The 17,596-nt window shown below is 46.6% G+C and overlaps 3 protein-coding genes across 4 annotated transcripts in view; 1 reads left to right on the plus strand and 2 right to left on the minus strand.

Annotated features, from left to right (window-relative positions):
• The window catches only part of HSF1 (heat shock transcription factor 1), a 43,743-nt gene extending 31,704 nt beyond the window's left edge, over positions 1 to 12,039 (minus strand). For both annotated transcript variants that reach the window (XM_079984364.1, XM_079984363.1), the window contains exon 1: positions 11,868 to 12,039. In XM_079984364.1, the coding sequence (XP_079840490.1) occupies positions 11,868 to 11,993 (126 nt within the window). In that variant the 5' untranslated portion in view covers positions 11,994 to 12,039. The remainder of the gene's footprint in view (positions 1 to 11,867) is intronic.
• Positions 1 to 17,596, minus strand: part of FBXL6 (F-box and leucine rich repeat protein 6) — a 173,768-nt gene that overhangs the window by 98,285 nt on the left and 57,887 nt on the right. The gene's annotated exons all lie outside the window — the stretch shown is intronic.
• The window catches only part of BOP1 (BOP1 ribosomal biogenesis factor), a 65,610-nt gene continuing 63,972 nt past the window's right edge, over positions 15,959 to 17,596 (plus strand). Inside the window, exon 1 of the mRNA XM_079984306.1 lies at positions 15,959 to 16,085. Within this exon, the coding sequence (XP_079840432.1) occupies positions 16,017 to 16,085 (69 nt within the window). The 5' untranslated portion in view covers positions 15,959 to 16,016. The remainder of the gene's footprint in view (positions 16,086 to 17,596) is intronic.

Consider the following 17,596-nt stretch of genomic DNA (forward strand, 5'->3'; position numbering starts at 1 on the left):
GGGTCTCACCGCGACGGCGATGCGGGGACCCTTAGAAACCGCAGGCGCGGAAGCCTGCGGACTTGGTGACTCGGTGGGCACCTCAAGCGCCCCCCCGACCCACGAAGAGCCTTTTTAAAGGCTACGGAGAGGGTACAGAGAGTGGCGTGGTGCTGTGAGTAGACCGCTACTGCAGTGGAGCGAAGCCGCGAGCCATGGCCAGAGAGCGCTGACTTTTTTCCCTGAAATTTGGACTTGAAACAACCCGTGAGTAGAATGGAATTTGGACTTTAAAATTTTTACCTTTGAATTTGGTACGACCGGGGGATGTGCTAAAGAGAAGTCCGCACCCCCTCTACCTACAAAAGATTTAAAGCAAGGATCGGAGAACTAAGGTGGAGAGATCTTTTTTTTTCGGTACGAGTTAAAAGACATTAATTCCATGAATTTGACAGAAGAAGATTTGTGCTGGAGAGTAAGAGTCGAATTTTAGAAGCTTCTGTCTAACCCCCCCCCCCCCGACCCGGGAGTGTCCCTGTGTGTGAGCTGGAGGAAAAGGAACAAGGAGTTTGACAGCTGTCAAAGGAGCTGTCAAACGGGCAGTTAAAGTTAAAAACTTTATTGTTTAACATCTCTCTGGACTAAACTTGCTATATTTGAATTAAAGTGCTTGAGAACAAAGTAGTTACAAATAACAAAGCAACAGACTGTTGGGAAAGGACTATTAAGTAACTAGAATCCCCCTAGGGGAAACTTTGAAACATTACAATGGCTACAGATGGAAAATTACAGGCAGAGATGGAAAGAATGTTTTTTCTCGTGGGAATACTGCAAGAGCAAAGCATGGCTATGAACAAACAACTTATAACCTTGAACTCTAAAACAAGCAACCCTGCTGAATGCATAAAGGATTTGACTGAAACAAAATCTGCAGCTGAACCAGAAGAGACATTTTGGAATTGGAGGAGAGGGAAGAAGGAGTTAAGAAACTACAGGAGAGTACCAATCTGAAGCCTACATTGCTAGAACATAAAGAAGAAGATCTTGGGATTACCAATCTGCGAAAGATGCGAAAGTGGAAAGAGGAAGCCCCTGGAACACTTGGAATACTGGAACTTAAAAGAAAGAAGAAATATGATTGGGGCTTCCTCTTTGAGTATGGGAGATCAGTTGACTTGTTGCAGCAGCTATTACCAAGTATTTTGGATGGAAGAAAATTTGACGAGACTGTGCCAGAGCTCCTTCGAGAACTGAGGACCAACAAAGAGGGCTACCAACAAAACCGGCAGAGAGAGACTGACAGAGATTTGAAGGCCTCTGATGTGAGGAATCCAGGCTAAGAACTGTTTTGTGGACATTTATTTGGGAAGGGACAGAAACCGGGGTAGGGAGGGAGGGGAGAACAGAACTTTAAAACTTTTATGACTTTTGTGTTTGGCTATTATGACCTACATTTAATATAAAAAGGGGGAAATTCGTGGAAGGGAATTTGGGTCGACCTTAGAAAAGGACTTAATATTTATAAGAAAACTGGACAAGTAAAATTTGGCCAAGTAATAAGAATTAATTTTAAAAACAACAATAATATGTTAAAGAAGAGAGATAAGAACCTGCTGAGCTAATTATTGGATTTGGGATGTATGAAGGGGGGGTGGGGGGAAGTCAGGGAGGGGGGTTAAGAAAGTAAGGTTATGAAATTATACATGTTTTGTTTTTGTTTTCATTTGTGTGTGTGTTTTTAAAATGTGAAAACCCAATAAAAATTATTATTTTTTTTTAAAAAAAGGATCAGTACAGTGGTGCCCCGCAAGACGAATGCCTCTCAAGACAAAAAACTCGCTAGACGAAAGGGTTTTCCGTTTTTCGAGGTGCTTTGCAAGACGAATTTCCCTATGGGCTTGCTTCGCAAGACGAAAACATCTTGCGGGTTTGCTTCCTTTTTCTTAAAGCCGTTAATACCCGGGGAATCCGCGCTCCGCAAGACGAAAAAATTGCAAGACGAAAAAATCGCAAGACGAAGCAACTCGCGGAACGAATTAATTTCGTCTTGCGAGGCACCACTGTACTGAGAGCCGTGCTTAACTTGTTCACAAACAACTTAAAGCTAGGGGTGAGAAATGAGGCAGCCAAGTGCGCTGGTAATACCAAATTGTTTGAGGTGATAAAATGAAGACAGACTGTGAAGAGGTCCAAAAGGATCTCCAAAAGGATCTAATAACAGCACAACAGATTCCATTCCATCAGACTGATGGGGCAGCAGCACTGCAGGACCTCCTCATCGCTTCTGCTGCAAGACCACAAACTTTTGGGTCCTCTCCAAATCGTTTCACTCCTGCTGCTCACTACAAAGTCCCTGTAACTAGACCAGGGGTCGGCAAAGTTTTTGTGGCTTGGGCCAGTTCATGGTCCCGCAGGCGCTGCGGTGGGCCGGAGTGTGCGTGTGTGCATGTGCAAACGCTATTTCCGGTGCGGAGGAGGCGTGCGCAGCTTCCCATTGGCTGCAGGAGCTTACTTCAGCCAATGGGAAGCTGGCCAGCGTCGTGGAACGCGCTCCCCGCTCTGCGCCAGTTTAGCATGGCACATGGGAGCCAACCGACTGGGCAGTGGGGTCCACGGGCTGGTTAAACGATCCCCATGGGCCGTTGGTTGCCGACCCCTGAACCAGACAAACGCTGGCTCCCTCAGCCTGAAAGCGGGATGAGCGCCGCTACCCCATAGTCACCTTTGACTGGACTTAACTGTCCAGGGGTCCTTTACCTTTACATTTTTACCTCTGTAACTTAGAACGAGTGCCTGAGACAACTTTTTTCAGGACTTCCGGGTTAGCGCCACCAGCTAATGGCGGATTCCCTCTGATTCGGAGGGACTAGCTCCGTGAAAATCGGGTCTGCACCGCTACGGCGAAGCGGGGACCCTACAGGAATCACAGGCGGGTGAAGCCTATGAACGTGGGACTCGGTGGGCACCCTTTACGCCCCCCCAAATCGCAAGGAAACCCATTTACGGGCTTCGGAGCGGAACGGGGTGAGTGGCGCGGTGCTGTGAGTCAACTGCTCTTTTCACGGAGCGAAGCCGCATAGCCGTTGCTGGAGAGCGCTGACTTTTTCTTGTGGACAATTGGATTTTAAACAACAACCCGTGAGTAGAACGGAAATTGGGCTTTTAAAATATTTTTTAATTGGCACCAATCGGGGAAGGTCTAAACAGGAAGTCCACCTCCCCTTTCTGTAAATAAACTGAAGCAAAGAATATGTTAACTAAGGTCGTGGAGAGTCTTACCTAAAGGATTAAAACTCTACTGATTGAAACTACTATCAATACTTTTTTTGGAAGCAGGGAAACCTGCAGGAGAAGGTTAAAATTTAGGAACTGAAGCGCCACTTCCCTAAACCCGGGAGCGGTCTGCGAGAGCCCGTTGACGGTGAATTGATAAATCTGACAGCTACCTGTCAAGATATAAAAGAAGGACTTTGTTGCTATTGTCCGTTTCTGTGTACAAAAAGAAGGAAGGTAATTTGAATTGCTACAATTTTACCTCTGGGACTTTTGGGACCGTGCTGGAAGGAGTGAATGGAAACTGTGTCCCTCTAGAGGGAGCTTTTGGATATTGTTGCAAGAATGCAGCTGGGCTAAAGATAAAGGCTCTGAGAAATCAGCTTTGACCTTGGACATTTTTAAGGATGACGGTTGAAAAGGAAGTTACGTCTGAATTGAACAGGATATTTTATCTGCTGGGAAAGCTGCAAGAACAGATAAATGTTATGGCTACTAATGTTGAAACTCTGGGAACAAAAGTGGGCACCGGCAAAGAGGTTGACAGGAACCCGGCACAGGAGTTTATCTTAATTGAACAAATTGGAGAACCAGAGAAGGAGAACGTTGCTGCTGTGAAAGTGATGCAAGGGGGAGATGTAACCCTACAGAGGCAAATGTTGGATTATAACTTGAGGCCCTATATGATTGCTACTAGGAGAAGCCAGTCTTTGGAGGTGAGAGCCTGGCTTGGGGTGGAAAATGAGGGATGGAGAGATCACACTATGTGGGGATCGGGTAACTTTTGGGATGTGAATCTGAGCCAGGTGGAGATTGGAGTCTTTGGGGCCTTTGGATTTGGAAGGAGTGTGAAACAAGATTTGGAATATTCTATGGGCCCTATCTTCAACTATGGAAGCCTAGCAGACTTGCTAAGAAGGAATATGACTACTGTTGGGTTGGAGCTCCCCCGAGATTTGTCTTTTAACACCAAAGACTATCAAAAAGATCGGCAGAGGGGACATGAAAGAGAGCTAAGAGCCATCAATCTCCGGGTTGATGGACTTTTATTGATGGAACTGTTGGTAGGGGCCGAGACCGGGGAGGGGAGTTGGTGAAAGAAAAATTGGGAATCTAAAGTGTATATCTTTTTTCTTTTCTTTTTTCTTTTAATGAGAGATGGGAAAATCGTGGAATGGAATTTCTATGATCTCAGGGGAAACGTCTTAAGAGAATAAGTTCAGATATATAAGTTTTAAATGAGAAATAAGATTAAATAAAGTAAAAGTGGATGGCTAATTGGTAAAAGAGAATGGAAAATTACAGTATATTAAGATAAGTTATAAGGATAAAAACAAGGATGAAGGATTTGCTGAAATATCTATTTGAAGTAGAATACAAAGAGGGGAGGTGTGAGGAGGTCAAGGAAATAAGTTAAGAAAGGGAACTATATTAAGGTTGGTTTTTTTATTGTATTTTTTTTCTTCATCTTTTTTTTCTTTTTGGCTGTTTTTTTTGCTTTTTTATCTCTTTATTTTACTTTTCTTTTGGATATGTTGTGTTTCTGTATTCTGTGTTCCTTTTTGTATTTTTTTTTTGAAAATTTGAATAAATATTATTTGGGGGGGGAAAAGAGACAACTTTTTTCATTATCCCTTCCAGTCCGTTTCCCTTTTGTTGTGTGTCTTAAGATTGTGAGCCTGAGGGAGAAGACTGCCTTCTTATCAATCACTGTAAACCACTTTGGAAGACTTTTTCAGCTGAAGAGTCTTGAATGTACCGTATTTTTCGCCCCATAGGGTGCACCGGCCCATAGGGTGCACCTAGTTTTTTTTTCTTTATTCCCCCCCCCCCGGCGCGGGGCTGCGGCGGGGGAAGCCCGAGCTTCTCCCGACCCCAGCCCCCAGAACAGGCTGCTATCCGCAAGCCTAGGGAGCCCTGCGGGAAGTTTGCGGAGAGATTCCTGAAGCCTGCATTCGCCCCATAGGATGCACACACATTTCCCCTTCATTTTTGGAGGGGGGGAAGTGCGTCCTATAGGGCGAAAAATACAGCATGTCAATTCTCCCTCCAGGGTGGATTTGCTTTAAATCACTAGTCAGGAAGACTTGATTTAAATAACTTTTTTACAGAAAGACTCATTCTTGCTGGTATAATCTTAATATTTACAACCAGATGAAGGTTTCCTTTTTGGAATAATAAATTTTCAGTTTTTACAGTTATATCAAAAATCACTGATTTGGTTATGCTATTAGAAATACACAGACAGATAATTATGAAATTATTGTGAGGTTTATTAAGTTAACTGTGAACTCTTATTAGTTGACTGGCAAGCACTTCAAGGTCTCACCAAAGACTTGCAGATTCCAGTTACTATTTCCTCCATCACCCTTTGGGATTTGCTTCTACATTCAGGTGTGTTCTGTATAGTTAAGTGATAGTGCAGTTGTTGGGACCCAGTGGGACTGGGAAGAGGTTGCCAGCCCTGAAGAGCCTTCAGCACTTGCCTCAAGTCTGAGTTGCACAGACATGCAGCTGACTTGCACAATTATTACACAAAGATACCAAGACTTGTGGAGTATTCTGCTCACAAAGTTGCACTTTCATTTTTACTACTTCACACTTAGCTACTTCTGCAGATCTATTCCACTCCAAACAAGCTATTCATTGAACCCCTTGGAACTTAGCATTTAAGAGGCAAGGGATTGATTCTGTGTATATAAATTTGCAAAGAAACAATGGGATTAAGGTTTTCCCCCTCAACTCTGGATGCTTATTTTATAACATTTTTTTCTAGGAAGAAAAAGCATGTTATCTCTGCAGACACAAATTCACACTTTTGAGAATTGCAAAAACCATCAACTGTGATATCTTCTAGTTAGAAAAACTGCCCCAAATAATCTTACAGAAACCTCTGGAAAATTCATTTACCAAAAAATTTAAACATTTGGACTATAATGTAACTTAAATAGAAAACTATCTTTGGAAAGATTTTTCCTCCCAAAGCATTTTATTTTTAAAAATGCGATTTAAATTTTAAAAATCTGGTTTTTGGGTTTGTTCGTTGATTTTTATCCACCCTGTCTTTCTTCCACCTAACCTTCCATTTTTACCCTGGAAAAATGATCACACAGCAGGGCCTTTTGGGCTGTGACATCTGCCTTTATGAATGCCTAAAAATATCAAGGAAGATCCACCTGGCCTCATCATTTGTTAAGAATTTTGCCTTTTGGCTTGGCCTGTGGAAATTGTTGGTTTGTGGTGCTCTTGCTTTCACTTTCTGCCAATTAATTTTTACCTGCTGGTCTAGTGTTGCTATTTGTGTTGTGCTGCTGCCACCGCCGTTCGCTGTTCTCATTTTTCATTTGTTTATTGCTTTGTTGGTTGCAGTTTAAACTTGGTTTTTTTTATTTTTAGCTGCTTTGGCTGCCTTGCCAAATCAGGAGGGTATGAACTCTTTGAAATTAAAATCCATTGCACATTATCTGTCACAATCAATCAAAACTTCAATAAGGTAGATGAGTCAGAAATCTAACATCCAGGTTTAGGGTACATTTCTAAATTCTGATCTTGGCAAGTTGCAGCCGACCTCAGATTGACTGAGTCAATAAAGGCACTTGGGAGAGCTACATGAAGTCAGTAAAACTTAATTTGGAATATGACACAGACCATGTGAAGAGGCCATGCTAGTAAGCAATAGTATATTTATTATTTTATTTAGAGTAATTGTACCCTGTTCTTCAGCCAAAAATGCTCCCAGAGCAGCTTACATGAAATCAAAACAAGACACTCCCTACCTACAGGCTAATATGATAGATAGATAGATAGATAGATAGATAAATAAATAAATAAATAAATACACAATACACAAAGGAAAAGGGACAAGGAAGAAGAGGAAAATAAAATTCAAAACATAGGCACCAACTTCTCCTATACTGACCAGCTGGCATAGTTCAGAGGCTGGAGGAGCCTGATGGAGCTGGCTAGCTGGCTAGCTGCTAAAGGTGTCAGCTTGCCAATCAATACACAATTATTAGTAACATAATCACAGGGCGCTTTACAATATACACCCATGCCTTGCTTACAAGGGATACTTCTAACAATATATGTTCACCACATTTTATCAAGACTGCAAGGAATCTTCCTAGTCTATTAATGGAGGCACATTTATAAAGCGAAAGCCTTCCGTTGAGATGGAAGCTATCACACAAATCAACTCCAGACCGGCTGTCACTTTGGTCAGCCCACAAAATTAGGACCGGGAAGTCTGAAGATAAAGACGGAAAGAACAGTTGTCTCTGGTTTCTAACCCTGTATATATGGAGGCCAAGGAAGACAGTCAACACACTCGCGAAGGGTCTGCTTCTCCTTTCGGCGGTTTTTGGAAGACCCTGTGGAGCTGAATTTGAGTGGGCATGGGGAGAGAAAAGGAACAGAATTCCATGCTGGATATATCTCAAAGTCTTTAAGGCGCACCTAGAAGTATTCATTCCAGTAAACCCCTATTCAACAGTTAATCTTATGGCAAGGCCATTTTGAAGGGAGGGCCTTAAGAGGTGGTAATGGTGGGCCAACCCCAGACACAAGAAATTACCAGCTACCAGTTATAGCGCCAAAAACTGAGCCCCTGCACCTTCCACACACTCCACCCAGTTTTGCAGCTGGATAACGTCCTTAAACGGGGCCTTAACACACCCTCTGCAAAAGTCAGAAGAGCCACGACTTGATTAACAAAGAAAGAAAGAAACCATAAACAGTGGTACCTCGCGTTAAGTACTTAATTCGTTCCAGAGGTCTGTTCTTAACCTGAAACTGTTCTTAACCTGAAGCACCACTTTAGCTAATGGGGCCTCCTGCTGCTGCCGCACCGCAGGAGTGCGATTTCTGTTCTCATCCTGAAGCAAAGTTCTTAACCCGAGGTACTATTTCTGGGTTAGCCAAGTCTGTAACCTGAAGCGTATGTAACCTGAGGTACCACTGTACTGGGCCAAGGCCGTTTAATGCTTTAAAGGTCAGCACTGACTCTTTGAATTGTGCTCGAAAAATGTACCAAAACCAGCTGATGACATGGCTCCCCAAATCTATTTTCTGATGAGAGCTTTTGCATCTCATTTGGAAACCAAGGACCCAGAGTCTGGAAGAAGAATGGGGAAGCACACAATGCCAGATGCTTGAAGTCCAGTGTGAAGTTTCCACAGTCTAAGTTGATTCGGGGAGCCATGCCATCAGCTGGTGTTGGTCCACTGTGCTTCATTAAGTCCAAGGTCAACGCAGCCGTCTACCAGGAGATTTTGGAGCACTTCATGCTTTCTTCTGCAGACGAGCTTTATGGGGATGCTGACTTCATTTTCCCGCAGGACTTTGGCACCTGCCCACACTGCCAAAAGTACCATGGGATTACTGTGCTTGATTGGTCAGCAAACTCGCCTGACCTGAACCCCATAGAGAATCTATGGGTCATTGCCAAGAGAAAGATGACAGACATGAGACCGAGCAATGCAGAAGAGCTGAAGGCTGCTATTGAAGCATCCTGGTTTTCCATAACACCTCAGCAGTGCCACAGGCCGATAGCATCCATGCCACACTGCACTGAGGCAGTAATTGATGCAAAAAGGGCCCAAACCAAGTACTAAGTACATATGCATGCTTCTGCTTCTCAGAGGTCCAATATTGCTCTATTTGCAATCCTTGTTTTGCTGATTTTGTTTAATATTCTAATTTTCTGAGATTGTTAATTTGGGGTTTTCATCAGCTGTACAAAATAACCATCACAATTATAACAAATAAAGGCTTGACATATCTCGCTTTGAATGTCATGAGTCTATCTTATATATTAGTTTCACCTTTTAAGTTGAATTAAGTTGAAATAAACGAACTTTTCCGCGATATTCTAATTTTCCGAGTTTCACCTGTAATCCACCATTTGGTTACCACTGCAGCCAACTAGGCGCCCCTTCTTAGAACCCAAGAAGTAAGACCTCAACACAATGCAACATTCCTGCTATTGTTCCCCAGCACCTGAGGTTCAGAGACAGGCTGCTGCCTGGGATTCTCTCCCAGCAATAGTATTTTTTTTTTTTTACTTACAGAGAAGAGTGGGATTTGCCCTCCTCTTCAAGCAACTATTTCCTCATGTTAATGAGAACATGGCTGTATAAAACCAACATTTTCAATCCTATAATTAGGTCATCAATCCTATAATTGGGACTCCATGAATTACTTCCTGCTATATTGAATTAAGCTGCTGTTCATTCTCATTAGGTTGATGCTTACTTCAGAAACCCCTCAAGAGTACAGAAGAAAAGAATGAGAGGCTTTGCTTTCCTGCTCTCAAGGGCTTCAACCTAAATCAAACATCTGAGATGACACAAAAAGTTTAAAGAACTAAGGTTGCACTGCTAACTACACATACCTCTGAACAAACTAAACACATGCACAGATTGATGTGCAAAATCAACAAAACTTTGTTTGAGGGAAGCCTGTATTCCAATGGGGTGGAACACTGTGGATATTCCTGTTTCATTTCTTTACATAGAAGCGTTCTGTACTGGGTCACTGCCTCTGAAACAGAATAAGCTGGGCACAACAAGCATCCTTTGCCACCCAGTGGCCCTCTTGCTAAGACTCAGGCAAGTGCTCCTTATGACAGGAATTCCCAATATGTCTTTCGGTAGGAATGTCCGTGGGGGGAGAGGGGGAATCTAACTACGCGCTTTCACCTTAGAGAATTGAGAAGAAGCAAAGAGGTCAGTGTTATGCATTCTCCTCTACACCTCGTGGCATTAAAGCTGAACAATCTGGAGAACAGATACTGAATCTCGCTGCAAGAGACATAAACATTCCCATGAAAACTAGTGACCAGCTTCACTCAGCTGTGCTGAAACCACAATGCTTGGAATTCTGACCACAACCTTGACACTGAAAAAGACAGCTAAATACAAACTGGAGGTTATGTGATTGGAAAAGGTCGCAAATGGTCTAGAATAAAAAGACAAACAGGAACAATGTGGTAGAAAGAGGAAGGGGGCAAGGAGAAGATGACAAAACCAGCAAAGGATATGAGAAATCAATGGCTACAATGGTAGGGAAAGGGCAGGAAAGGACCAGTAAGTGTAGCCTGTTGGCAGGGGCCAGAATTACTGTAAAGAAATACTGATCTCTGTAGCCAGAATGACACAGCACCAGGGAGCAACCAGAATGTGGACACTGCCTGCAGATTGTGGCCTCCGGTCAGCATGGGCTCCTAGGCCAGCGGAAAGAGTTTCTAACCAAGACTGTCTTCTAGGCTGCATCAAGAGAAGTATAATGTCCAGGTCAAGGGAAGCAATAGTACTGCTCTATTCTGTGTTCATCAGACCACACCTGAAATAATGTGCCTTGCTCAGGGCACAGCAATTTAAAAAGGATATTGACAAGCTGGAACATGTGCCGCTGGCAACCAGCATGATCAAGGGTGTGGAAACCAAGCCTTATGAGAAGTGGTTAAGGGATCTGAGTATGTTTAGGTTGGAAAAGAGAATTGAGTGGAGATATGATAGCTATCTTCAAACATCTTGAAGGTCTGTCATGTGGAAGATGGACCAAGCTTGTTTTCTCCTGATCTGGAGGACAGAACCTGAACCAATGGGTTTAAGCTACAAGGAGATTCTGACAAATCATCAGGAAAAACTTTATGATGACAAGAGCTGTTTAGAGAAACAAACTTGTTTGGGAGCTGTTGGGCTGTCCTTGAAGATTTTTAAGCAGCGTTTGGATGGCCATATATAATAGATGCTTTAGTTGAGAGTTGGACTAGTTGGACTAGAGTCCTTTACAACTCTTTAATTCTATGATTCTATTATTCATATTGGAGAGCTTGAAAATGTACTGCATATTACCATGGCATCTTTTGAATCTGCAAAACTTCATTTCACCTATAAGGTGAAATTCAGAAACGCTAGTGCAAAATTCAAGTGAAAGGTGGAAAGTAGCATTAGCCATGGAATGGTACTTGGCAACGGCCAATAAACTTGCACCTTATATTGATTCTACAGCCCAAACCCATTCCCACAGAGATGGGGGACCTGTGGCTTTTCCTGTGTTGCAGGACTCCAAATTTCCTCACCCCAAACAGCATGGCTGCTGACCAAAGCTACAGTTTAATGAAGTCTGGCTGGCCAGAGATTTCCCTTCCCTGCAGCATGTTGAAGGACACTTGCTGTCCATGACCCAAACGCGGAGAGTTTCTCCGGGACAATGAGGGCCAACTATACATGAAGCCCAAACAGTAACCTAAGTTTCCAGGTGAAACCATGCGCTCCCTTCCTTCATCTGGAAACGCCAGGCAGCCCTGACAGAGGATTGCACGGGACACCGGCGAAGGTCCCGGCGCAGGAAGCGGCGCATCTCCTGCGCACCAGAGTCCGGAGAGTCGGGCGGCTCAGCCTCCGCCTCGCACGGAGGACGTCCCGGGTTCAAGCCCCAGCGGCCTCTCCTGCCCCACAGCCTGGGGAGCCGCCGCCGCCGCCGCTGCTGCTGCCAGCCGGGGCCGGCACTAGCGGGGCCGATGGGCGAAGGGTCTGGCTGGGCGGGAGGCGAAGGAGGCCTCGGGGAGCCTCCGCCGGGCTGCGATCCCCCGCCCGACTCCCCTCCCTCACCGGGCTCCAGCAGATGAGCGGGTCGGTCTCCGGGTCCTCCACGAGGGTCCACAGCTTGGTGAGGAAGGCGGGCACGTTGCTGCCCCCGCCCGCCGCCACGCCGCCGCCGCCGCCGCCGCCCTCCATGCCGCCCCTCGCCGAGGCCTCCGGGACCCGGGCCGGGCCTCCCTCTCCGCCCAGAGCCAGGCGCCGCCGCCGCCGCCGCCGCCGCCCCTCCTGAGGCTTCCTTCGCCGGCCCCGGAGAGAGAGCGCGGGCGGGGGGTGGCGGGGGTGGGCGGGCGCGGCGGGCCCGGAGCAGCCTCCTCCCTGCGCCCTCAGCCCCTCAGAAGGAGCCAGGCATGGCCGCCGCCATCTTGTGACGCCAGATACACACGCAGCGCGCAGGCGCCGGGGAGGGAAAAGGGCCGCCGCGCGCATGCGCCGCCACTACCCCTCCCCCAAGATCATTCTGCCCCTTGAAAATACTGGACACGCTTGGCAGGCGCAAGTCGGGGGTATATGGATAGAGCTTGTGCACGTTGGCAAATTTATCAGTCCATTCTGCCCCTCTTGAACTCAGAGGGGGCGAAACTGTGCAGGAGAGGGTTATCAATAACTCGCCAGGATGGATACACTCTTCCCTTATGGCTGGAGGCGGCAGCAGCAGCAGCAGCAGCAGCAACAACAACAACAACAATATTACAACAACAACAATATTTTTTTATTTATACCCTGCCCTTCCCACTTCAGAAAACCGGGCTCAGGGCAGCTAACAGCAAATTTCAAATACTTAATTGATGCAAGAAAAACAGCATAAAATACAGTATAAAATAGGAATAACAATAAATTCAGAATTAAAAAATCAATTTACGGGGAAAATTCATCCAATAAACACTAGCTGGATAAATTAGTGCTATTTGGGCCAGCAAGGAGGCCAGGGGAGAATTAGCTGTGGGATCCCAGAGCGGGTAATCTTCATAGAAAGGGGAAAGGGAGGGGAGGAAGGGGAATAAAAGATCAGACTGAATTCAAATTAAAGGCCAGTCGGAATAGCTCTGTCTTACAGGCCCGCTGAAAGGAGGTTAAATCCTGCAGGGCCCTGGTCTCCCGGGACAGAGCATTCCACCAGGTCGGAGCCACCACTGAGAAGGCCCTGGCCCTGGGGGAGGATAATCGGACTTCCTTTGGGCCCGGGACATCTAAACTATGATTATTCATAGACCCTAAGGTCCTCTGCGGGGCAGACCAGGTTCTGTAAATAGTTCCCGTACAATGCTTCTAAATCCCAGTTGGTGGAAACCCCAGGAGGGGAGAGCTGCTCTGGTTCTGCTTGTGAGCTTCCCAGAAGAGGCTCCTGCCATCTTTTTATCAATCTCCTGCGAGTCTTCCTTGGCTGAAGAGTGGTATTCAAAATATTTAAATAAACATTTGCTTACTTTTATACATACTCACAATGGCTCACAAAATATCATTAGCATCATATACACAGGATAAATTAGTTTCCTATGCATAGCAGGTATATAATGCTTTCAGACAATTTGCAGAACATCTGCAGTGCTTCCAGTCCAGGCCCCAGGACCTTTTCTTTTACTCGGCCACCTGCCAGCCATTCTGCCTGGCTAATGCGTCAAACTTGCTCCTAGCTCTTAAAATCCCCCCCCCCACTCTGGCTCCACCTTTAATATTGCAGATGTTGGGAGGAAGGAGTGTTGGAGGTGGGGTGGGCATGGTTACGACAACCGTGTAATGTAGTCCATTGTTAACGCAGCAGGTTATAGGTGTGGTGTGGATGAAGCTGGTGTGCGTTTGCTGTTGCACTCGCCCCACACAAACAAAAAACTCTCCCCTGTAGTTTTCAGGAAAGATAAAAACCGCCTTCTGGATCAGACCAATGGCCCAACTAGTCCAGCATCCGGCATCGCAGAGGGTTGGACTAGGTGACCATTGGGATTCCACCCAATTCATACGATCCTCTGATCCTGTACTCACATTGGCCAACCAGATACCCCTATGGCAGTGGTGCCCAAACTTTTTTCAAAATGGGCCATATTTGATGAAGTGAAGGGCCATGGGGGCTGACCAAAGGGCCAACTGATCTTGCTGACCTTTTTTTAGGGTTGAAGTTGTTGAGGTTTTTTAAGGATTTTACCCTAGGGAATAAACTGCCACAGCGGCTGGATTAAACCAACCAGCAGGCCAGATTTGGCCCCTGAAACGGACTTTGGACATTCCTGCCCTTTGGGAAGCTGCAAGCAAAATTTGAGCACAAAAGCACACTCCCCTCCTGTTGTTCCCCGCAACTGGTATTCTCAGAAGCGTTGCTTTCTCATGTAGACAGAGCATGGCCTCCATTGGCCAACCCACCCATGAGGCAAAGGGAGGCAGTGGACAGCAGATCCTGTGGTGCTCTCCTGGGAGGCCAAATCTGCCCGGCATGCTGCCTCTCCAGTGGCCTCTTGGCCAATAGGTCTCCTCCCACCCTTGTTCCCAATGTAGACGTTTATTCCCTGCTTGAGCCTGATGTAGATCTTCACTTACCCCTTCTTCACAATAAAAAAATTCCTTCCAGTAGCACCTTAGAGACCAACTAAGTTTGTTATTGGTATGAGCTTTCGTGTGCATGCACACTTCTTCTGGTATCTGAAGAGGTGTGCATGCACACGAAAGCTCATACCAATAACAAATTTAGTTGGTCTCTAAGGTGCTACTGGAAGGATTTTTTTTTATTTTGTTTCGACTACAGCAGACCAACACGGCTACCCTTCTTCACAGACAGGCGTGGGGAAGCATTTTGTGGTTTGCCTCAGGTTCCAGCATGTTGAGCCAGCCCTGCTAGGAGCCACTGATCTGAGTACTAAATTGAGTTTCCCTCATTGTCCAAATTACGACCAAAATTCCATGCACTAACCTTGTGCTTCATTACTTTGCATATAACTGTGCCGTGTGTTTCAATGATTGACAGCAGTCACACAAAGGGAAAGGAGGAGAGCTTTTCTTTTTGCTGCTAGCTTTCATTGAGAAGGGGGGGTGGTTTGGAGTGACAGCTGCCTGTTGCTGAAGTCTTGCAGTTTTCTGTTGTTTAAGAACAGGGGAAGAGTCTGCTGGATCAGGCCAATGGCCCATCTAGTCCACCATCCCGGCTCTGACAGCGGATGTGGTGGAAATAATAATAATAATAATAATATTTTTTATTTATATCCCACCCTCCCCAGCCGAAGCTGCTGTGACGGCAGCAAGAATATTATTGGCACCAAAATGGAAGCAAGAAGAATTACCAACGATGGGAGAATGCAGATGAAATTGATGGACTATGCAGAATTAACTGGAAGGATTCGAAACCTGCGGGATCAAAGATTCTTAGAAGACTAGAGTAAATATACAAACTATTTGAAAAGTAATAGTAATGAACAAATTACACTAGTAGGACAGTAAGAAGTTTTGTAATGAGAATTATATGAAATATTACAAGAAAGACAATGAGGTGATTAGTTGGTGACAATTAAGAGTGATAGATATATTAAGAAATGCAGAATAAGTGATAAAAAACGGAAAATCAGAGGTGTTGATAGAAGTCTAAAACAGATAAGAAGTTATGTTATGTGATTGTTGGAAATGATATGTTAAAAAACTAATAATTTTTTTTTTAAAAAAAAAAGGAAATATACCCCCTGTAAGGAGCAGCTTTCTCTACGGACAGCTCTCATTTCGGAGGAAAAGAGTTCCAAAGTCAGCCCGAAGCTGGGCTCGATGTGCACGTCTACATTCGTGTGTCTATGTGCATCAAGGTCCCTTCGAATCCATTCCTGCGACCATAGACTTACGCCATCGTGGCGCCTGCGCAGTAGGCGCGATTTTTTGCAGCTCGGGCCTGTGGGGCGCATGCGCGGAGCTGAGATGCAGCCCGGCGAGCGTGTGCTGACGTCACGGCGTCACCTCTGACCTCTCCCCTCAGCTTTCCCCTCAGACCCGCTTTCCCCGCCGGGATTCGAATCTTCTCGCGGAGGGAAAGACGGCGAACCGAAGAAAAACCCCGCCCGCTCGGCTTGGAGGCCAAGGCCGCGCGGCGGGGCGGGGCGGGGCGGGGCGTGCTCCTTCCCGGCGCGCCTGCGCACTTGCCGGCAGCTGGAGCGGCGAGCGCACGCGGCGGCGGGGACGGCTCTGAGGGGAAGCATGAAGGCCGCCGGGGGAGAAGGGAGCAGCCGAGGCGGCGGCGGCGGCGGCAGCAAGAGCAGCAGCCGGGTGAGGGCCGAGGCCCTGCTCGGGGGGGGGGGAGGCTGGGGGGGGGGAGGAGGAGAGGGGCAGCCCCTTCCCCACGCGAGACCCCCGGGAGAAAAAGGGGGCCGGGAAGGAGGTGCTGGGCCCTCCGGGGCCAGGGACCTGGCCCGCCCCTTCCTCAGTCCAGAACAACAGCCCCCCAGGCCACGCCCCCTGAGCCCCACGTGGCCCCGTGGAGGATTCGAACCCAGGCTCTCCCTCTGGCAGGGGGAGCCCCGAGAAGCGCCTGGAGAGCCCCGGCGGGCAGCCCCAGCCCTGGCTGCAGAATGGGGGCAAGATCCGGGGGGCGGGGGCGGCTGCCAGTCAGAGTGGGCAGTGCTAGGTCAGGTGGGCCAGGGGCATGAGGGGGGGGTGAGGCACCTTCACGTGTTGTGTTGTAAATCCCCGTGTGGTCCTCGGATGAAAGGCACCATGGGAATCTAGTGATGAGGATGAGGACGGTGCCCCGAGAGCTCCTGGTGAGCAGCGGTCTCTCGCTTATCAAGAGGCGAAAGGGCTCTCGGGGCACTTGGCACCATCCTCATCGCCATTACTAAAAAAATAAAAATGAATTCTTTTTGGAAATGAAGCCAATCATTGTTGTTGTTCTTTAGTCATTTAGTCGTGTCTGCCTCTTCGTGACCCCCTGGACCAGAGCACTCCAGGCACTCCTGTCTTCCACTGCCTCCCACAGTTTGGTCAAACTCATGCTGTTAGCTTCGAGAACACTGTCCCACCATCTCGTCCTCAGTCGTCCCCTTCTCCTTGTGCCCTCCATCTTTCCCAACATCAGGGTCTTCTCCAGGGAGTCTTCTCTTCTCATGAGGTGGCCAAAGTCTTGGAGCCTCAGCTTCAGGATCTGTCCTTCCAGTGAGCACTCAGGGCTGATTTCCTTCAGAATGGATAGATTTGATCTTCTTGCAGTCCATGGGACTCTCCAGAGTCTCCTCCAGCACCAGAATTCAAAAGCATCCATTCTTTGTCCATCAGCCTCCTTTATTCTTTACATCAAGCAAAACTGGACCTTTTTCTTTGGCAATCACTTGTAGCCGAGTAAGATTGTCTTCCATAAACACGGTTTTAACAGTGAGTCCGTAAGTTACTATGGAGCCAATTCTAGATCCACACGTCCTTCCGCAGTGGGGACATTGGTGGGAGTTGATCACGGTGTGGATTTGCCAAGCATGCCTTTCTCTTAGCACGTTTCTCCCTTGCGTCCTTTGTTTGAGTGTCTTCAAAGCCCATAACACCTTTGGAAAAGGCTGTTCTCCACTTGGAGCGGTTGCAGGCTAGTGTTTCCCAATTGTTGGTGCTTATACTACATTTTTTTAGATTTGCCTTGAGAGAGTCTTTAAACCTGTTGTTGACCACCACCATTACACTTTCCATTTTTAAGTCTGGACTGAGAACTGGGTAGCGATGCTGGAAGCTGGGTAAAATTGTCTCAACAAGAACTGGATCTAGCATTGGTGGGTGGGTGGGTTGTTGAAGAAAAG

Source organism: Podarcis cretensis, assembly GCF_951804945.1.
Source record: "Podarcis cretensis genome assembly, chromosome: 7".
Lineage (NCBI taxonomy): Eukaryota > Metazoa > Chordata > Lepidosauria > Squamata > Lacertidae > Podarcis > Podarcis cretensis.